The following is a 22119-nucleotide window of genomic DNA, read 5'->3' as shown; positions in this document are numbered from 1 at the left end:
CTCTCACCAAGAGCTCTCACTCCTTTGATTATTCACACTATACATTCATATACATAATATACATTATACACACACTCAACACACAGTGACGCGGGCGATCAGGAGAGAGTGTGACATCGTTATTATCAAAGATCTTTGCAGCACTGTGAGAAAAGATGATTTTTATTAGAGGCAAGTTCTTCTCTGCCATGTTGTTCAAGTGCGACTTGGTCGGATACAGGTGGGGGAGGGCTGAGCCCACTTTGAACTCCGGGAGCACAGGGGTGTGTGTCAGCGGTGAAATTTAACATTTATTTTCATGAAATTTATTTATGAATTTTCATGAAAAACAAAATTCAAATTAATCAATTTAAACGCCCATCCCTACTTTATAGGTTGAGTCATTTGTGTGAATAAAATTGCAATCCACATATTAGCAAACTAGATGGACTGTGTCATAAAAAATCACCACTGAAATAAGACATTATTATGATGGAAAATATTACTCTTATTCAATTTTTTTTGCATATGTGTGTCTGATTAAATAAGTTCCTGTTATGTTATGGTTGAAAGAATCCGGATCCAATCATTCCAATCTTTCATGTTGTCGTGTGCTGTAGAGTAGGAGGGAAATTGAAAACATGCAGAAGCAGTTTCAGGAATATATCAACTGTACATGTGAAAATTAACCACAGGATTTCTGCCAGAACCATGAAGGAGTTACTCACAAGAAGTGCCTCCGCTATATCTTCCACATCACAGCAGATTGTTTGGTATAACGTTGCTTTATCATCATGTACAATTTAACTGTAACTGACTTATAAATACAGTAATGGTGGGATCAAGGCAAGTGTCCGAATTTGGGAAAAGAATTCCTTTGGGTGGGTAGCAGGGTGATCATTTATTCTTGCTTGCAGATTTAGATGTGACAGGACTATTCACAGTGACCTGTTTTGACTCACTGAAATAGAATTGATTGAAACAAGTCCTCCTACTACATCACTCAACCACATCCACCCTCCCCAACCCATCCACTTCCTGTCCTACCGAGTGACAACTATCTGTAATTGACACAAATGGCTACATTCTACATTTGTGTGGGATAAATAAGCAGGATGTTTCCAGCTGAGCCGTAGCATAGTTCTTAGGGTAAAATCTGCACTCACAGGCAGAGGACAAAACTATGAACAATCAGCCTGAGATTTTAGTTGTTAGTGGTGTTCTATATGTTCATGTTAATCTGCACACCTGTTAATGTTTTATACCCTCTTGACATATAAGTGACATATCACCATGAATTATTATTTCTGCTAAAAACATTATAAATGCATTTCATCAAGAAGATCCTGAACAGGGTTTGTAACCACAACGTTACAACTCACATTTCCTTTAGAGGCACAAGCCTGGTAATCTTATAGCCCACCCCTGAGATGCTGCTGTCAGTGGGTGGACATGAATCCTGTTCTGCGTCAGTGGGTTCATTTCATTCACTCGTATACTTCTCATAGCGGTGAGACTGTAGCAGAGAGACCACATGGCGGCTCATCTTCTTTCTCTCACTTTTCTTCTCTCGGAGAATTGGTCAACTCACAAATTGGAACCAATCAAATGAAAACAGTGTGTTTTCTCTAGTGTGCTGTGTTTTGCCTCCTTAACTGCAACCTTTCCCACAGCACAGCTTCTGCTGCCATGGTGGGAATTAACTTTTGAGAAATCTTCCTGTGAATAAGAAATGCTTCGATGTACCTGTGAGGCTAAGAAGGCATTCTGAATTAAAAGAATTTGCATTGCCAATGTTTATCATCTGCAACGTTATCTACACTCATAATGACTCCTTTGTGTCAGAGGGCAGACTGAAGAAATGCAATTAGCATAAAGATTAGCCTGGAGCTAGCCTCCGCGGCAGATATAATAATGGAGAGAAGGAACTTTTTCTGGTGCACATGCTGCTGCATGTATTTCTGTTATTGGCTGAGCAGGAACACTAGCAGTAATAGTATTACAGTCCTCTCTTTGAAGAAATCGTATATCCCCAGCTGTCACAACAGAGCCCATCTCTCCTGTACTAGAAGAACAGTATTGCACAACATGTCATCATTTCGGTGTTTGCTGAAGAGGATACTGCAATTCTTGGATGTAATTGTTGTATTAGTCCAGTGTCAAAAAGTACTCAAGCGTTCACTACTTTAACTCCCTTGTCAAACAGTTTTGTATTTTATTAACTTACAGTTATTTAGCAAGTATTTGCTGTAATTTTCTATTGTGTTTTTGCCTATCTTCACAGTTTTTACCGCTATGTCTTGGAGGCTGATGTGGCTTTCTTGGCCAACGACACCGTGTCTCCAGGGCCAGTTGCCCGTTTTATGGAGCTCCCAGAATCCCCACTCCTCACCCTTAATATGATCACACCAGAGAGCTGGATGGTGCAGGCAGTGAGCAGCCCCCATGACTTGGATAACATCCACTTGCAGGAGGTATTGTTAAGCTATTTCTACCTTGCAGTCTTATCATAACACACTCAAGTAAGAAAAAGGTTGCTTTCATACCTTGGTTTGTTTTTGTGGTTGTCTCCAGGTCAATGCGGTTGTGGCAGCAGAATTTGAACTGGAACACCTCTTGCTGGAAGGCCACTGTTTTGATTTGTCAACTGGTCAACCACCTCGTGGGCTGCAGTTTACCCTGGGCATGAGTCGGGATCCGCTTATGTATGACACTATTGTCATGGCTAACCTGGTCAGCAACCTTCTCTACAGTTTCTTTGCATAGTTAGATAACTTATCTACCAAAGTATTAAGTTTGTAACAAAAGCTGCATGGTTCAGTGGTTGAGAAAACAAATGTAAGTTGTTATGGCATTTTCTCAACTGTTACTGTTTACATCGCAACAGGGGTATTTCCAGCTGAAAGCCAGTCCCGGGGCCTGGACCCTTAGATTGCGAAAAGGGAGATCAGAAGATATCTATCAGATTGTCACGTGAGTTTTTGTGATATTACCTTATACATTTAATAAAATAGTTCTGCAACACAAAGTTAGTAATGCTGATAATTAGGAAGCTTTATCAATAGCTCAGCTTCAAGGTTGTTTTCAGCTACCTCTCCATTTCCTTCTGGTAGCTATGAAACTCATCACTATGGTAACATGGAGAGCTGCTGACACTGTGGCAACACAAGGTTTTGATGAGTGCAGGGAGTTCTGCTCAGCATAGAGGAAAGAGAGACAGGTAGGAGGAAAGGCTTGCTATTAAAGAGAAGACAGAGTGGAGGGATGATTCAGCTGGTCACCTGCCATGCCATCGACCTCAGACTGTAGAATATCTGCAGCAGAATGTGTTTTAGTTAGGACAGCGTAGGTGTCAAAGGATGTATATACTAGACTGAGTGTGCTTGCGTTGTCTAATTTTCCTGGATGACTAAAAACTGTTTTCTACTGCTCCAATTAAATTCTATCTTTTTTTCCTCCTACCTTTTTCAAGGTAGCTCATTATACAAAATATACACAACATGAAAAGTGTTCTCCTTCAATCATGTATTGTTGTCGCGTCTGTATGGGCAACTTCCTGTAGTGCACCATACTAGATGCCCCTACAATCACAGATATTGTCCTCTTTGGCTATCCTCACATAAGATTTAGGACACATACAGCCCTCGGTTCCTCTGGAATCATATCAGACAACCAAGATTTATCCCCCAATCCTCCAGGTGAAGCTAAGAGGTGATGTCATTTTTCACCTTGGCAGTGTCATTATTCTTGTGGTTAGCGGCACTCTGCTCTGGTTAGGTGGCCGATCAGAGCCTAGTGGGAGTGTCTGTGCTCTCCAGTGTGCATTTTCCTCTTGCACCCCGTGCTACAACGGCGGCTCGCCCTGACAGCGATGAATGAGATGGCCAGTTCTCTTCTCCTCTGAGCAGGCATACAGATTGATCTCTGGTGCTTTCTAACACAAGCCCTAAAGACTGATTTGCAGTGGTGACAGCAGAGGGGGCAAAACACAAGCAGCGCTAGAGCAGAAAGGGGCGGGGGCGATGTGCTTTGGGTCCAATGAGATGTGGACATTTATCATAGTGATAAGGTTAGATTTTTGCCTTTAGTAAGCAATTGGGTTGTAATGGTTTGCTGAGCATCCTGGCCTATAGCTCATCTCTGCCTGAAGTTTGCTCTCTGGTGTTTCACCCTCAGACCCTACAGATTGTGCCTGCCAAAACACATTTTCTACTGGGCAAATCAGTCCTAAAACAATTACACTGAAAGGCTGTGTTAGACAGTCAATACTGTACAGTCTTTCTCATTAAATCTACCACTATGTACAGCATGGCTGGGAAGTAGTGATGGTTAAAATAATGGTAAGGTGATTCTTAATGATGATAGAGGGTAATGAATATGGTCAATGTGTGACCCTGGCATCTGTCCCAGTGTCTGCCTTTTAAGTGTGTGCTCTCTCTTACTGTCTTACACTGTCCATTAGCAACTGTTGTCTCCTTAATGAGAGAAACCTATAGTGTATATTTAGTTTGTTCTGGATTAATTACAGTAAATATCCTGGATTTCAGAAACAAATGCATTTTATGTTGATGTAATTATGGTGTAACTAAAGATGGTTATATATAAGGCTGAAATAATGTGTTACTTTGACAGTATTAAACATATAGCATGCTTTGTTATATGACATTTGTGGTTGCTTGCTTACTTATTTTTATTTTGTCTTTAAATTCTGTAATTATTGCTGTTTTGGTAATTTCATATTAGTTTCCAAGTCAAGCATTAGCTGCAGATCCATTGCTGTTTCATAATAATTACTTTTTACTCTCAATGAATGTGAATGATTCCTCACCGTTTGTCTGCTTTTTATTTCAGTCATGATGGAACTGATTCCCCAGCAGATGCTGGTGATGTTATAGTTGTGTTGAACAGTTTCCACAGTAAGATCATCAAAGTCAGGGTGAGTGCTGTGGTTGCACTGATGTTAAATGCTTAAATATCACTAAAGTGATTGAGTGTACATGGTGATAATTGTTTATCATTATAGGTGCAGAAAAAAGCAGATAAGATCAATGAAGATCTTTTAAGTGAAACAAGTGAAAGCAAAGGCATTTGGGACTCCATAGCAAGGTATGTAATTTTAATTGGGTTTCAACTGCTCCTTCAGCTGACAGGCAGTGGCATACATAAGCTCACTGATTGATTTGATTGATTGATGTCCCGATGTGCCTTCCATTTGTCAATTATACATTGTGGTTTCAGGAGATCTTTTTCCTCTCCTGGGTCTAGACTACGATATTATGCTGTAAGATCTAGTCTCGCAAAAAATATGTGCTTCTGTAGGTATGTGTGTGCATTTGTGTGCCCCCCCAGCACTTCCTAACTGTGTGACCCTGTCTCCTCACTTAATGCTTGCTGTGTGAAGTGTTTGGAGCACTTTTGAGAAAAGGTAGGCAAAGGTTTTGCTGAAAGCCATTTAACACCAAAAACTTCTTTGTCATACTCATTAGCATGCAGTGTTGATTTTCTGCTTTCAGTTGTGCTGAATTGGACTCGATGTTATCATCTAACCTGTGTGTAGTAGAGTGGCTTTAACATTTTGAGGGACTTTTTTTGCATTTGTTTATTTATGTGTCACTTTTTAAAAATAATAACACTACATTGTGTTATAGTGTGTGTATGTGTGTGTTTGTTAGAAAGTCACAAACATAATGTACTGTGGACAACAGAGCCATGCATTTACTGTGTACTCTGGGACAGCCAGAGGAGTTCAAGGTAGGATCACTGCTCCTTCATGTCAAACTTAGCTAATTCAGGTGATTGTTTCGCCTCTTTGAGGTTCCTGTGGTTAAGGTATTTGGTGTTTGGTAGATTACATGTGCAGTAGGTATATTGGTAGTTGCATCGATGGGAAAGAAATGATCCTGTTGGATGGCAAAGGGAAGTCGAGTTCTGCCAGTTGGTGTTGTCCGCAGCCCAGGATTTATCCAGAGCTCTGTGGAACCTTCCAAAGGTCCAGATTATCTTGTGTGAGTCAGCCAAACGAGCTCTCACCTGACCCTCTAAAGCTGCTTATCTGGGGGACCCCATTGTTGTGCTGGAGGCCCTTCATAATGGCTGGCTTAGTCATGGCAGGCAGGCATCCCCCAGACCCGGCCGATGTATAGTGAGTACCCAGAAGCCAGCTGCTCAACTGTAAAAAAGCATAGTAAAAAGTACTTAACACTTTTAAAACTACCAAATTGTAGAAAGAAAAAAAAACTCAATTGGCCATCATTGAAATGAAATGTGTTGCATAGATGTAACTTGCTTATCAGTTAGACTTTTGAATGTGTTTTAGAGGACATTCAGAGACAAACAGTATCCCATTTCTTCACACCTCCCTCTCACTCACTGGTGTCTTCCTGCAGCCTCCAGGCTGAGGCTGTGGTTGTGATTGAGTGTGGGAGAGATGCTCCTTCCCTCATCAGCAGTCTGTTACAGACAAGGACACACAGTTTGACTGCAGACACATCTACCCTCCAGCAGTAGTCCTGATTTCTGTCCGCTAAATGTACCTTGCATCATGAGCCACCGCTCTTTAATAGCGGTTAGGGGATTTTGATGCATTCACAAGTGTGGAAAGTGTCCTTTAGATTTTTTTCCTGTCATCTGGGCTGTTGTCGAGGCATAAAACATTTCAGCTTATCTGCTAACTCAATTGATAGGTTCCCTCAGTCTTGGGTTAGTTAATGAATCATCTTAATGGGCCGTATCTTTACATCGGTTTGGTGGCTTAGTGTAAAGTGGAAGATGAGGCTCCATAAATTACCACACAAGGCACCTGTTTTTTGTACTTATACCAAATGAACACTCACATCTATATTACTCTCCAAATCCTTTTATTCTTGTAAACCTTCACATCTGAGAACACACCTGGTTGATGTGCTTCCACAAATTTTTATAATAATTGCTGATGCAGTTTCTTTCTCTGTGCAATAAATAGACCTGTCACTGCAGTACTAGGCTCATACAGTAGTCAGTGTATTTATTTATTTAAAAAAAATCTATACCTTTTAAACCTTATCTAACCACTTATTTTTCAGCATCCTCATTCAGCAACACTAGGTTACCAGGGCAACTGCCACTAAAGCATCTGGCAAAGTAGCACCTGAAGCACAACTCAATTAACTGCAGCATGATGTGTTATAGCAGATACATGACTATTCAGTTTCTTTTGTTAAACCATACATCATAAAAATACTGAAGCAGACAATGACTTGTGAAATAATCTAATTAAAATTGTCTAAAACATGGTGGCGCTCAAACTTAGACTTAGAACGGGCGGCTTTACAATTTCAATGCTTCTTTGGAGTAGTTACTCCATCACAAAACTGTCAGTATGCCCTGGTGAGGAAAGCCCTGCTTTTAAAGGAGATGAGAGGACTGGATGTGATTGAGCATGATTTCTTTTAGCAAACTCTAACACAATTAGATATAATGTATGATAATGCATTTTCATGCCATTTTCTCCCGGTGTGACACATGTACCCAGCTGCAAAAAACACCAAAAAAAGTGCCTGGCAAAAACGGCACACTGTGAATACTGTGCTCTTCAGCTTGATCACAAAGAATGGTGCCTTTTGTAACAAACAAAAATCTTATTCGAAGTAGGTCATCAGGGCATATATGTTGATGATTTAATAGAAATGAATCGCACAATTTTTTGCCTTTATGTTATGGGCTCTGTCAGTTCTGTAGAGAGATGTAGGAGCTGTTTAAATGTTTGCTGCGTCTGTTCTAATGCTTTATTCCAGCTGTCTAGATGAGTGCCAGCAGGAGCTTAACTGTCAATTTTTTTTTTCCAGAGCATTTCCATCTCCATTATTATTTTTATTTAAATGACACCACCTCCGTTTGCCGCACACGTTGCATGGTTTCTTTGAAAATGTTTTCTTGTTAGAAACGCTATTACCACTGGCTTGACAAAAAGCATGGGGGGGAGGGGGCTACAGACTTACTTTTGATTTAGTGTCACCATATGAAAAGCAAGCATCAATAAGAACACAACGTCCTCATGTATTATGGTCTCATTTGCAGTATCACAGGTGGTGGCTCAAAGAAAGATGAGGGAGAGAAGAAAAAGGAGGATGTTGTAAACATATTCTCAGTGGCCTCAGGCCACCTTTATGAGCGTTTTCTAAGGTGGGTCACAGACACAAACTTTACACATTGCATTCTTGTTTGCCCTCATCCTGAGTCTTTTTTTCTTACTGTGTGTATTTTAGAATAATGATGCTCTCCGTCCTGCGGCATACAAAGACACCTGTCAAGTTCTGGTTCCTCAAGAATTACCTGTCACCTTCGTTCAAGGTACTCGTTGTTGTCCACATTACTGTTCAGCAAAATATAATAATAAATAAGATGTACTACTTCTAATGTATGTTTGTTGATCACAGGAGACCATCTCCCACATGGCAGAGATGTACGGTTTTCAGTATGAACTGGTGCAGTACAAGTGGCCCCGTTGGCTCCACCAGCAGACTGAGAAGCAGCGGATTATATGGGGATACAAGATCCTTTTCTTAGATGTTCTGTTCCCCTTAGCTGTGGACAAGATCATTTTTGTGGACGCCGACCAGGTAAGGATCAATTTGAACTGACATAGGAAAGAGCTGCCTCTGAAAATGAGACCTACCTATATCGGTGTCAGTGATAGTGTGAAAATTGGATGAGATTTTGAAAGCCCCAAAAGTGTCATCAATCCTTTCCATACTTACCACAGTCATCTTACTCTCTCTCACAGATAGTTCGGGCTGATTTAAAAGAGCTGAGGGATTTAGACTTAGAGGGTGCTCCTTATGGCTACACACCTTTTTGTGATAGCCGCAAAGAGATGGAAGGCTATCGCTTCTGGAAAACTGGATACTGGGCCTCACATCTCGGACACAGGAAATACCACATCAGGTACACCTGCTTTAAAACGACATGCTTTTACTTGTATGTAACTAATGCTGTGGCCTCAAACTCTGAAGGGATTGATTATTAAAAAAAAAAACGCTTCACAAGACATATGATTTAAATTAGTGGCCCATCTTAATGTGCTCTACAGAAAAAATTTCCAATGTCAAAAAAAAAACAAAGCAATATAAGATATTGGGTCATGAATTTGGATATAGTGAACAGTGCATAAACACTCAACAACTGTTTGTCCAATCATTATGTCCAAAAATGTGCCTGAAACATACCCTGAAAGTTCCATTCAATGCTATAAATGACAGAAATGTGTACCCCAAAACCTGGAGAGAACTATTTAAAATGTGGTGCAAACCTTTGTTAAAGTATTCTCAACCTCTGTATTGATTGATGAGGAGGTTTATGAATGTTAATCTACTTTTCAAATTCAGAGAATGTGCTTGCTGTGCTTTGCTGATGGGATTCTCTCATCTATCTGAAGCCTGAAACCAGCCTGTTGTTGCTCCTGGCTTTAATTTAGTCTTTTTGGGTTTGGACTCACAAATTGCCACTTGCAGCTATATTTTTCATTTTGCATTACAAACTTACAGGAACTAGCTGCCAGCTTTTAGGAAAAATGAAGGCGGACTTGCAGTTATATTTATTTTTATCTGATTTTTATATACAGCCATGGAACATATGAGATCAGAAATCACCGTCATAAATAAAATGTTCAGCACCTTGCTGAGATTGTCGCGTTGAGTTCTCCTCCCCTGTCAACGTGATGGCTAATCAGGTGGCAGCCGGTAGACGACCTGAGCAGAACCTTCCACTTCAGCACTGGCTGATGGGGATGGAAAAAGAAAATTCAGAAACCCATCATGATTGAATGCCAGTGTGGTGCTTAGCTCCATAGGGCAGGACGAAAGCAGCAAAGACGAGAAATGGTCTCTTTCAGAGAGCCGAGGGAAAACACAAGGCTGTGAATATCCTCTGGGAAGTTTAAATCTAATAAGTGATAAGTGGAACTGCATCGTCCACACCTTCGGGTTTATTAATATGCCATGTTAGGCACAATTATGTGTATGTGCCTGGGGTATATATCTTTTATTTTTATAAAGTTACTCCTATGGGTTTTCCTCTGCGGAAATGATTTTCTCACACCTGCTTTCTATGTCCTCTCCTTCTCTATCATATTTCACCCAGTGCACTGTATGTAGTAGATCTAAAGAAGTTCCGTAAGATTGCAGCTGGGGACAGATTACGAGGCCAGTACCAAGCCTTGAGCCAAGACCCGAACAGCCTGTCAAATCTGGACCAGGTACACAACTCAGAGATACCACTGTGGCAATATGTGCTTGCTCTTTTAACCCGTGTTAATATATCATAATGTTTTGTGATCGTTTTAGGACCTTCCCAACAACATGATCCACCAGGTGGCCATCAAGTCTCTTCCTCAGGAGTGGCTGTGGTGCGAGACGTGGTGTGACAACACCTCCAAAGTCACAGCAAAGACTATAGACCTGGTAAGTCCTTGTTGCAGCTAGGTGTAATTGCTAAATAACTATGCAAGCAAATAAATTGTTGCTTTTAACTAAAGTCCCTATTGTGTGTTAATCCTAGCTGTTTGTTTTGTCATTCAAAATATATATGTATTTTATATACCACATATCTTATTTTTTAATAGTGAACTATAGCTACTGCTGCAACAAAATGCAGACCATATTCTCAGCTACTAATGTCCATGAGGCACTTGGCATTTAGGAGACAAGTGAGGAGCAATCCTTTAGTGTCCTAAACTAATTTAGAGGATTACTGGATGGTCTCCAGTAGACTGGGATAGGAAGTATTGTCTCTTTGTGCTATAGGTCACCACTTGGTAATTCAGACACAAGACATGGCCTAATGTCCTTTTAACAGAATTGGAAATCAAATTAGGTCCAAATGCCCGTTCCAGACAGTGCTGGGAATGACAATGTAACTTGTTGGGAGAAAGTGTCGCTGGTGGTGTGAGTGATGTGTTTTGTCTGCTCCCTTTTGCAGTGCAATAACCCGAAGACCAAGGAGCCCAAGCTAATGGCCGCAGCGAGGATCGTGCCTGAATGGGTGGAGTATGACAACGAGATAAAACAGCTACTGAGACAAGTGCAGGAACAGGAAGTCACAACAAAACAGACTCCCATCCAGACACAACATAAAAAAGGTTCCTAAAGAAAAAAACAACTCCAATTTTCATAGGCCAGACACGTCTGACTTTAACATTCTCCTGCATGATTAACCTTTTTCTTGGCCAGATTGGTTTCTCTTTTACCACTGTGCTCTGTGCTCACTTTCATAATTTCTTTCCAACATTCTCTCTCCCCCCCACCCTCCCTTTCTGCACAGTAGACAACCAGCGTGATGAACTTTAGTGTCTGCCAGCACCATGCTGAAGAGGAAGGAGGCAGCACCTTTTGCACGCAGGACACCTGTGAAGCTTGAAGACAGACTATTCCATCTAAACATAGCCAAGGAGTGTTACATCCTCAGCCGGAGGAGGATGTGATATTTTCAGAGATGCCATATCTGCGCCTGCAGTCAGTACATCTTACAAAATCAACGCGATTTAATTGTTAACTGCCAGCCGTGGCGTGCTGCAGTGTGAGCTCCACAGTGGGATCTGCGTAAGTAATATATGTGGTTACTGGAGAATGAATTTAACACATGAGGAGTAAAAGCCATTAAAAGCACTCATTAAGTGAGTATTAATAGTTGGCAGGCACATTTCAAAGAATTGTTTTTTACTAGTATCTTTAAGTATTATAAATTTGACTTACTGAAAAACAACATTTTAAGGCCCTTGACTGAAATGCCAAACTTATGACTGACATTTTAAGTGTTTTTAGGATGGTTACTTCAAAGTTGTTACATCAAGAATATAGCAAGAAACATGCAGTTACAGTGAAATTTGAGGGTAGTACCTACAACAAAAAAAAACAACCGGCACTCTAAGCCAACAGTCCCTCACAGGTAGAATCCTGAGCACAGCTGTAAGGCGGTTCCTCCTGCTTAAGTCCAGCTGATTTGATTTGTGTCTAAACAAATTACTTTATATTTATGGCAGTACACTTATGGCATTAACCCAAACTTGTGCACATACTGTGAGAGGAAAAGGGGGCGTGGCTTGAAAAATGTCCTAAAGATTTGTTATGTACTGCGTGAATGCTCATCAGCAAGGCCAGGCTAGGCTGTATTATTATGAATTAAGAACCCTCATTTGCACACTTAATATCATTGTTTCTGTGTAGTAAATAGGATCGTAATTTATTATATTTTGTTTACATGTTACATATGTTCAGGTCCACTCTTTTGTTTGTCCTTTATTTGAATTCCACAATGAAGCAGTGTTTGTCTCAGGAATAAGATTGGTACTGCTGCTTAAATCAATTTTTTTTGTGTCTTAAGTCAATTAAAAAAAACAGGTGCAGGAAGCTGCTCCCAGGGCAGCCACCTTTCACTGTGTTGTGTCAAATAGAAATGTTTATATTACTGTTGTGGTGGAAATATAAATAAATCTTTGCTACAAAAGCTGCTGCTGGGGTCAGTAAACGTATGCTTCATGCTGGAGTAGGGTCGGCATCTTAAACCATTTCACAATACAACACCCAGATCAATTTAATATACATAAATAGCTCTTTATTTACAGTTGAAAAAACTCCATTCATATAAAAATAGAACTGTACGATGGTACAAATTAAATCTTACGAATGGAAGTGAATTGAAGAGTGTACAGTAAGTGGGAAGGATGGCAGTGTCAGAATTATCTTACTCTTGACAGATAAAAGTTGCTTCACACACAAGGCAGATATTTGTTAGCATGGCAACAGACCTTCCCACAGTCAGAATTCAGATTTGTTTTATTCAACAACAGAATGCATCTTCATTTAAAGACATTACTTTTTGTGACACTTGTGAACTGACACCCCTTATGTCAGTGATCTCCCTATTAAATAGGGAAGAAGGTACAGAAATCCACTTCAGCTGAGCTGGATCATAAGCCTGCTCAGTTAAAGTTAAATTTAAAGTTAAAGGGCCCAGAGCCAAACGGATTGAAACCCTGAAAGCCATGGAAACCCTCATGGAAGTGATGATGGTGATGGCCCTGCTGGCTCTCTGGGTCCATGGGGTCTTCACCGTGGTCAAACTTGGTTCTCATCTCTGGAAAAAGTGCAGATTGAGTCAGTATAGTCAGTACAGGTATTAGAGGCATTGTTCATTTTACTATTGACTAGAACTTGCGTCTCCTAATGAGTAACATGTTTGTCAGTGTAACAATGTTTCATAACTGAATACATTCAGTTCCAGTATTTCGATCAGCTGCCTAGTATTTAATATTTGATTAGTTTATATAGGGAATTTGCCTCTTATTTTATTATTATTTACTTGTTTACAGTGGATTTGTTGGATGCCAAAATAACATGTCATACGAGGGTTAAAGCTTTTCATATGTTCTAACAAATGATTGGACCAATCGGCGTATTGCAAAGATCTGCAGTTACTGGTGTGATGAGGAAAAAATCTGTCATGACAATCAAATACCGAGTATTTTTATAAAGCGTGTACTATTTCCAAACTGATTTCCAAAGACGACTTCCCAGATGGTTCTGTGTAACACACCATCTGGCAGCTCGTGCATCAGGTTAAAAATCTGAAGCTCAACGAATCTGACAGCATTAGAAATGTTGGGACCGTCAATGGTGGAACAAAATCCACTACCCACTCTATTTGATGACTTTGTCTTGTTAAAAAATGTAGTATGTGCTATAAAACAAAAACTACCCACGGAATAATAATAATTATATGAAGTGACTGGATAAAGTGGGCTGTTTGCAGCAGTTTGAGAAGAATTACCTGTGAGATGACGAGCTTCTTCACAGAACACATACTTTACCTGGATCAGTGAGGACCTCTTTAGCCTGAGCTATGTCTATGAACTTCTTCTCTGCCTTCTTCTTTTCTTCTGGATCCTGGAAGTTGTCCGGGTGCCACTGTTGTGCCAGCTTCCTGTAGGCTTTGATAATCTCCTTTTTCTGGGCAGTTCTGTGACCACGGGGGGAGGGGAGGGGGGAGCATTATCAGCACATTTGCTGGAGATAAGCACATCTTCTTTTTCCTTATTTCTGACATAAGCTGGACCTAAAAATACTCATCAGCACTCTGGCTCCAGTGTAATAAACCATTTTCTAACTAAGATCGCTGCCAGTGCTTTATATTTGGATTCTATGTGGAATGATCAGCGGGGCTTTTAAGCTCAAAAATGGGATAAATAATGTAATCAGGCTTTCTAATAGAGTAAAGCTACAACCTGGAAACAAACATAAAACCAGACAAACAAATCAAATCCAGTGATCAGCTCCCACCTCTTCACTCCTAGGATCTTATAGTAATCCCTCTTCTGAGACTGTTTGAGAAGCCGCTGAGCTTTTTCCAGGCCTTCTTTGATCTGACGGTCATTCTCGCTGTGTTTTGCAGCCGTCTCGTAGTCTCTAATTGCTGGAAAATAAAAAAGCATGATAGAATCAGTAAATGCAGCCACAATTAGTATTGCTTACTCATTACTCATACACAAAGCTGCAACCAGGAAGTAAAGTGCAAAACAAAAAGAAAAAAACGACAAATATTTGTGGCTACGTTTGGTGCATATTATTTCAGATTCTGACATTGTGATAATACATTTACCACAGTATTTGTTTTGTGTGACCTTGATGCATAAGATCTGTTGAAGGACTGCTCTTAGCGGGACACATCTCTGGTCTCAAAGCTGTGTCCATCAAAGTGATGAATGACACAGGGGAGGACAATGCAGGCTGATATGACCTTTGCTGCTATTATCACATATACTGTTTTATTATTAATTTTAAAAAACGGCTGCTTTTATTTCAAGCATAATCGTAGTGGCTTCAAAAACATAGCAAACTACATCCCTAACCTAACCTACATAATACACTGATAATGATGTAATCTTACATGTGAGGACTGATAATCTGGAGCCTTTACTCAGAGAGGCCCATCACCTTCAGATCGTGCAGCAGCAGCAGCAGCTTTGGGCTGTTTGTGTGCGCACGTTTGGCTGCTTTGAGGCTTGTTTACCCTGTGAGGCGTACTGAGGTGAATTTAACACCCATGTGTTCTGACAGTTTAAAAGCCCACATGAAGTATGGCATTCCCACCTGCTGATGTGTTTCATGCCATGTTAATGACAACATACACAGACTCGGCTCAGCAAGCATCTCCTGTGGCTGCGGAGCTGATGGGATCTTGGTAGAGAACATTATTGCTTTCAGGCAGAGCTGCCTGAAAACACGGCAGTCTTAATTGGATGTGCTTATTTATTTCTTAAAGATAACATGTTAGGAGCTTATTTTGTCATTAAAATAAAGATTTTTCACAGGTGATAAGGCAAAGTTATGGCTGTTTGTCTATTAAAACAACTAAACAAAAATGATTCGAACACATCCATGACCTCCTGATGAACAGGAAATATATATTTCATTTAATGCTTTCATCTCATGATTGTGTAAACACAGAATCTGACCTCAAGAGCCAACCTTCATGTCAAGAACACACACTTTGTATGAAGGGGAGAGAACACACAGGATAAACATGCTTGAACGGCAATGGATGCTGCTCTCACTGGTGGACATATGTAAACAATGACATGAGGCTGAGCCATGTGCCACCAGTTTCATGTATGTCACTGCTTTGATTCTACTCAATGTAATTTAACTATACCTTATTATAAATTCAAACTTAAGAGGAAAAAAGTCACAACCAAATGTGTGTTTTTCCAAATGCATCTTCGCCAAGAACCCAGTATTGTGCCGCTGGTACTAAAGTAGTATCACTAGCAATCCAGCCGCACACACACTGACCATTCTTTGCACATTTCTAACCAGGTCCACAGCACACCATTATCTTCATCTATTGTTATTCATGTTTTGTTTCATATTTATTTAAGTACTAGAAGCAGTGAGCTTTGTTATGTTTATTGTTTTGCTCCGGTTGAAACGGCCTCGGGGTCTTTTGATGTGTAGCTTGTCATCGCTGCTTCAAATCCAGCTCATTCCTCCTCCTCCTCCTTTTCCTCATCACTACAAAAGGTTTATTGATTATGTCAACAAAAACCTGAAAAACGGTCTGACTCTGAGAGCTTTTTCATCCACTCTGAACGACTGCCTTTACTTTTAAGGAAAGACAAGTACTATCAGCAGCAGCTTGAAGAACTATAATCAGAAAGTATCCCCGCTCTCCTGTGCATCACACTTGTTTATTTAAATAACAGTGCCTGAGTCATCTGCATCAACAGTTCATAGTTCCATGAACACTGTGAGGGCTTTGGTTGGTTCTTTTAGTCCTTTATTCTTTTAAAGCTGCTGTTTATATTAAAGATATTTGAACCATGACTTTTGGCCACTGTTAGACACATTAAGAGTTTGAAATTGTCATAGAGGAAGCAACTGGGCTGAGATGGACTCTATAGAACCCAGGGTTTGGATATTGCATTCTTATTCTGTACGCAAACATCCTGAGATGGTTGGTTTACATTGTATTTCCAACTTAATTGACAGATAAACATTAAATGTGGGCAGGGATTTTGACAAAAATATCTATTGGCTGACGGGGGTTAGGTGAACATTAGGTGACAGGTACAATGATGAGTGGGAGACAGGCTATTCCTGGGGATTTCACCATCTGCCATCATTTCTGCAATTTGACAACACATAGGGCAGACCGTTGTTTCAGGCTAATCCTCCCCTCTGCCTGCAGAGGCTTTAAGGAGATAGTAGGTGCTGAGTGTGTGTGTGTGTGTGTTTGGCACTACCATCAAAAAAAATGGCTTCCCGTTTGAAAAACTATAAATTCTGTGTGCGTACTCAGCCAGCAGTGTCAGGTAAATCTACATCTCGCAGGCTATATTTACTTCTAACATTGCACTCCACGTCAAATTCTAATTATACTGCATGAGATAAGTGCTGCCTCGGTTGATGACGTTTGTCTTCATTTGGCTTCATATGTGGTAGTTATACACTTTCAATGAAGTAGATATGATCATACTGGTATTTATCCTTTTACTGTGTTTATTTACTTTCTTGATCAGAATGAACAAAGATTGTGTTAAGTGAAGCAGAACCTAACTGCACGTTAACACTTGTCTTTCTGACAGCATCGCTTGGAAGTTCACATTAAGCATTTGTAGATGTAGTACAGAGTAGATTTGGAGTAATGTGTCTAAATGAGGTTTCAATTGACATCTTCATTTCTTTATGTTTTGTGCATAGTCTTACAAGGACCCCTTGTGTTAGACTCCTGCTATGACACAGCCCGTTACAAGCTGTCCCTAATAATATAATACTGCTTAATATGATGTTGCACAAAACAGTCTTAGTCATGCACATCAATTAAAGGATCAGTCTGCAGGAATCATGGGATCTCTTACCAGTAATAGTATTAATCACTTGTGTATAATTGCCTATAGTGTTTTTATTAGCTTAGAATGAGCTTATATACATATAGAGCGGGTCCTACGTCGCTCTCAAGACAGCTAGCTCCAGAGAGGGGCTGTTCATTGTATAGGCAGAGACTGGATTGTGTCAGAGTGTACAGCTGTATCTTATAAAGATGCCAGAGGCTGTGGATTGTAGTAACTCCAGTTAAACTAGTATGTTCTTACAAATTTAATATATCCTTTTTGTGAGAGAGACTCAGTTACATTGAAAAATAATACTTTATACTCATTAACTCCGGCTTACCTTCCTCATACTGCTCGTCTTGGACGTAGGCCTCCGCTCTGTCTTTAAGCACGTTAACATTCTCTGGGTTCGACTTAAGCACCTCGCCACATACCGGGATAGCTCTGCTGGCTTGCTGACCCTAGTCAGACCACAAACATAATGTTCAGATCTACTTTTCAATAAGGGCACAGCGTGAGTTAATTCATCCTGTGGTAGCAGTAAAGGGCCCTACCTGAGTTAGCGCATGGCAGATCCGCTCTTTGGCAAGCAGTGAGAAATGGTGTACGTTGGGCTCCGTCTTTATCACTGCCTCATACTTGCTCACTGCATCTTCATACCTAAAAGAGAAGAAGCAAGCAGGTAGGAGTTTGATCGAAGCCATGACAGCAGAACACTATGAGGATCATTCTGCACCCACAAACATCGTGTCCCATGCATATCTCATAAGATGTGACATCTATTCACATTAAGACGGGATTGACATGGCTATTTGTAAAACCAGAAAGTGGGAGTGCTGGAGAACAAGGAGGCATTCATTCTACTGCTGATGCAACCCCTGCTATTCAGGATATTATTTTATATTCATGCAGATACATGCATTAATCACCCAAATATATACAACCATTTTTGTGCTTCTATCTTTGTGAGGACACATCCTGAACAGCCAACCCTCAGAAGTGAGCACTGGCCAAAATTTCAACATGGCCAGCACAGAGCCATACAGGTACACGCACCTCTGCTCTCGGATGAGCTCCTCTGCAGACTGGATCTGTTTGTTGAGCTTCTTAACCTGCTTGTAATGGCTGTAACACTGTTTGTGATCAGGATCCAGCTTCAGGCACTCACGCACCTCACTGCAAATTACAAGACAGAAGGAGGAAGGAGGTAAAGGTGGAAAAACAAATGTTACCAGGAAACACTGCCGTCAGACAAGACAGCACCACATAAAGAACAGATTTGTTGTCAGCAAGTGGTTCTTACTTGAGTGACATCTCATGGTCACCAAGATTATAGTAGATGGTGCTGAGCTTGTAGAAAGCCTGGGTGTTGTCACTCTTTAACTTCGATGCAGCTTTAAGGTCACTGATGGCTTTCCCCATCTCTCCCATTTGAATAAAACACTCTGCGCGCATCTCACGAGAGGTCACGTCCCAAATGCAGGTCTGCAACAGGTGGATAAGACCTGTGTCGGTGACCACATACACTCTGCAGTGATGATAACAAGGACAATGCCATGCCTCTTACCTCAATGATAGTGTCAAGCTGGGCAGCAGCTGTCATATAATCCTTGCTGCTGAAGCTGCTGCGTGACTGAGCCACCAGCCGCTGAATTTCATCTGACTTTGTCAGCTGACTCTGGGCTTCCTTCTCTTCCTTCTCAGTAGGGTTGGACTTTAGCTGGAAGATAGAAAGGCAAGATTTTAACTACATATATTAAAAACTGTATAAAAGCTAGTGATGATGAGCTAATGTATCTCAGTATGGGCTCTTCTATATCTGCAGAGACCTCAAGACAAACCATGGCTACTATTCCCCTAAACCCAGTACGTTGCAATCATCCTTATCATACAGGTCAACATATTCTCAATAGCAATCTCAGCTAATGACACATCCCTTTGGCTACTTTTTGAGTGTTCCCTGCTAGCTCAGCTTAGGGGAAAGCATAAATGTGATGCATTACATTTGACCAAAGTTGTGGACTGCTGAAGCAGCAGGACAGCCTGCACCTCTGGCAAGATCCCATGACATTATATCAGTGAAAATGTGTCCACGTAAAAGTCCTCTGGAGGTAAAATGAGTCCAGTCAGAAAGTTTATGGAGTTCAGTAGAAGTGAAAGAAGTGATGATCACAACATACCTGCGAGCTGCAAGGCAGACACACAACAGTAGACTAATGTGAAATGGCATGTAATCTATAAGCTATTCTTAGACACAATAAGGGCATTTAGTACGTCTTCAGGGGGGAGGATCGTGAATCTTCAGTGTAAAACGGTGATTCTAATGGAAAATGCATTAGCGAGTTTTAAGCTTAATCCATAAGGAGCACCTAAAAATGATGCCTAAATGCCCAAAGGAGAGGTCACTGCAAACTATGATAATCTATGTCCTGTAAGATGGCTTATGGATGTGTGGCTTTCCTGAAAACATCTTATGGAGCTTTAAGGCTTTCATTTCCTCATCGTTTGGTTTTATATGGCTTTGCTTAATGTTAAATCCACCATCAATAACAAAACGACTCTTAGCCACATTATTGTATAACTACTATAAATCTGAGCAAGCAGACATAAATAGAGATCAGTTGTTCATTTTGTTTTCGTCTCACTGACAGATATCTAAAATTCTTGCAAAACTGTGAATGTCTTGGCAACATTTAAACATTTTCTTTCCATACATAAGATCTTATGCTGTTCATCGCTGCAACACTGGGCCACAGATCAACACTGACACCTCCTGGTGAACTTGCTCGCTGCTCACACAGTAATCAGCTGCTACTCAGTGCTGTTGCTGCAGACACTGAAAGTTTCACACAACATTATGGTACATACCACCTTCTTGAAGTCACTCTCTGCTTCGTCCAGCTTTCCTTGCTTCAGAAGAAGATTTCCTCTCTGAAGTCGTGCCTGTTGAGAGAAACACAGTGAGAATGTCATGCTTATAAATAAATGCAAATATCTATACTTATCAACACAGCTGAGAGACCAGAGATCTTGACAATCTTCTAAATTATCTGTGCACCATACAAAGTAAGTTTGCACTATAGCAAGAAATAATGTAAATAAAATAGAATAACTCACAGATGTAAAGTCTGGTTTGAGCTCAATGACTCTGCTTAAGTCTGGCAGAGCAGACTTTGACTTTCCCATTGCCAGGAACACTGTAGCTCTCCTGTAGTATGCCATGTAGTTCTTAGGGTCTCCATCTAACAGAAAGCCAAAGAATATATCACTATGTAAAGTTTGAAATGCACCTAATAATAATAAACATGTGTTTTTGTATCTCTTACTCACCCACTGCAGCATGGAAGTGAGAGAGGGCATCGGCTAGCTGGCCAGCAGCGAGCAGCTTCTTCCCCATCTCCATGTGGTTGTCAACACTTCCATCCTTACCACATTTTACTCCTGGAAAACACGACGCACAATCCTCACATATCCGACAAAAAACTACGTTATGGTTCCACGTTCATAAATCATTCACGTTAATGGCCGTCCGACAACACAGATGACTTTGACATGCAGCTAATAAAAGTCAGTTCAAAGTTAGGTTAGCTTAAACTTACAAGCTAACGTCACCAAAGAAGCTAATACCAAGCTAACGTTGACGTTAGCATTCCGTGTCTGAAAAGTAGCTGTCAAACCCTGTTAAAAGTTAATGACAGCGCCCAGTAGCTACTTAGCAGCTGTCACTAGCTGGTATAGTAAAATAAAACAAGTCAGCTTCTTACCTTCATACCTCATATCCATCAAAACAAGAATATATGGGATGTAATGGAGTATTTTGTGAGTGACATGGTCAATGGAAACCATGGTGAAACACCGGCGCCGTTGTCTACTTCAACTGCTAAAGTTTGAACCGTTCCTCTTACTTCTCAGCAGTCCCATGTGTCATGTCCTGTCCCGCATCGCTTCTCTTTTCACGGCAGACCAGGCACACGCAGTCGATCAGATCGTGGGTGGCGGTGATTGGCTGGATTTGTCCTGGAAGCTCAGCCCTCAGCTGCTGGTTCGGCCACGGCAGCACAACTAGGGATCGGCGAATCGATCTAAATATCGATCGTATTGATACCAAAGCTGGGATCAGTATTTACTCGATACTAGCGTGATGAGATCGATATTTCTGTGGAAGTATTCTATACCTTCAGTAACTTTACTCGTACTTACTCGCGGTGCAAACAGCGCTGCTCTCTCACTCTGCTCAGTGCGCAGGCACACTCCGCCCCTCCACCCTCCTTCTCCACTCTGCCAAAGCAGACGGAGCTCCTTATTGGCTGTAAAGTGCAGCTAGGGTCTTGGAGATGGCAGAGAGGAAAAGGAGTGCTGTTTGGAGTTATTTCACAGCGACAGACATAGAAGAAGAATCTGCTACTTGTGAGGTGTGCAGAAAAGCGACATGTCACTGTGGCAACAAGTTACACAAACATAAAGCAGCAGAGCCCAAAAACCTCAAGCTGCAGAGTAAACAGAGGGAGGAGAAAGGCAGATCCCCAAATACGAAGCACAGACAGAGGTGACTGACAGAGGCTTTATTGCACAAACACCAGGTAGAGGATTTAAAGAAGTGAAAGTTCAGACTGAGTAATCTGCAGCATGAGTAAGAGTATCGGTATCCGTATTGGCCCCGTATTTACTACGGATCGGATCGATACTGGAATTTTCATTATCGCCCAACCCTAAACACAACGGCCCCACTGTGTGCGCGCATGTGTGCGTGTACGCGCCTGTAGTGTTTCAGTGTATTTAAG

General features: G+C 41.0%; 2 protein-coding genes across 4 annotated transcripts in view; one reads left to right on the top strand and one right to left on the bottom strand.

The window, feature by feature from the left end:
• Positions 1-12423, top strand: part of uggt2 (UDP-glucose glycoprotein glucosyltransferase 2) — a 31780-nt gene extending 19357 nt beyond the window's left edge. Inside the window, exons 28-41 of one of the 3 annotated variants that reach the window (XM_028393019.1) lie at positions 2264-2453; positions 2554-2712; positions 2867-2952; positions 4831-4915; positions 5003-5085; positions 5381-5404; positions 8035-8139; positions 8223-8307; positions 8394-8576; positions 8741-8901; positions 10096-10210; positions 10299-10415; positions 10933-11092; positions 11278-12423. In XM_028393019.1, coding sequence (XP_028248820.1) covers positions 2264-2453; positions 2554-2712; positions 2867-2952; positions 4831-4915; positions 5003-5085; positions 5381-5404; positions 8035-8139; positions 8223-8307; positions 8394-8576; positions 8741-8901; positions 10096-10210; positions 10299-10415; positions 10933-11092; positions 11278-11300 — 1576 coding nt within the window. In that variant the 3' untranslated portion in view covers positions 11301-12423. Of the gene's footprint in view, positions 1-2263; positions 2454-2553; positions 2713-2866; positions 2953-4830; positions 4916-5002; positions 5086-5380; positions 5405-8034; positions 8140-8222; positions 8308-8393; positions 8577-8740; positions 8902-10095; positions 10211-10298; positions 10416-10932; positions 11093-11274 lie in introns of all 3 variants that reach the window. The other 2 variants (XM_028393018.1, XM_028393020.1) reach the window with 2 other exon arrangements.
• A 115-nt stretch (positions 12424-12538) lies between these two features.
• On the bottom strand, positions 12539-21184 carry dnajc3a (DnaJ (Hsp40) homolog, subfamily C, member 3a). The gene is made up of 12 exons (XM_028393022.1): positions 21103-21184; positions 20669-20779; positions 20456-20580; positions 20207-20281; positions 18906-19058; positions 18642-18823; positions 18395-18514; positions 17893-17998; positions 17679-17799; positions 14289-14421; positions 13820-13968; positions 12539-13086 (listed from the first exon to the last, which is right to left on the bottom strand). Exons 1-12 carry the CDS (start codon positions 21182-21184, stop codon positions 12932-12934), a joined length of 1512 nt encoding a protein of 503 aa, XP_028248823.1. The 3' UTR covers positions 12539-12931.
• Positions 21185-22119: the final 935 nt, after the last annotated feature.

This window comes from Parambassis ranga, chromosome 21, assembly GCF_900634625.1.
Source record: "Parambassis ranga chromosome 21, fParRan2.1, whole genome shotgun sequence".
NCBI lineage: Eukaryota > Metazoa > Chordata > Actinopteri > Ambassidae > Parambassis > Parambassis ranga.
The sequence above is the reverse complement of the archived record's forward strand: the minus strand, read 5'-3'. Positions and strand labels throughout refer to the sequence as shown.

Coding starts and splice junctions, on each gene's coding strand:
- dnajc3a (XM_028393022.1), bottom strand. CDS start 21,184: ATGGTTTCCATTGACCATGTCACTCACAAAATACTCCATTACATCCCA. Junction 17,800..17,892: donor TCTGCCATGCGCTAACTCAG/GTAGGGCCCTTT, acceptor TGGTCTGACTAG/GGTCAGCAAGCCAGCAGAGC. Junction 14,422..17,678: donor AGACGAGCAGTATGAGGAAG/GTAAGCCGGAGT, acceptor TTTATTTTCCAG/CAATTAGAGACTACGAGACG.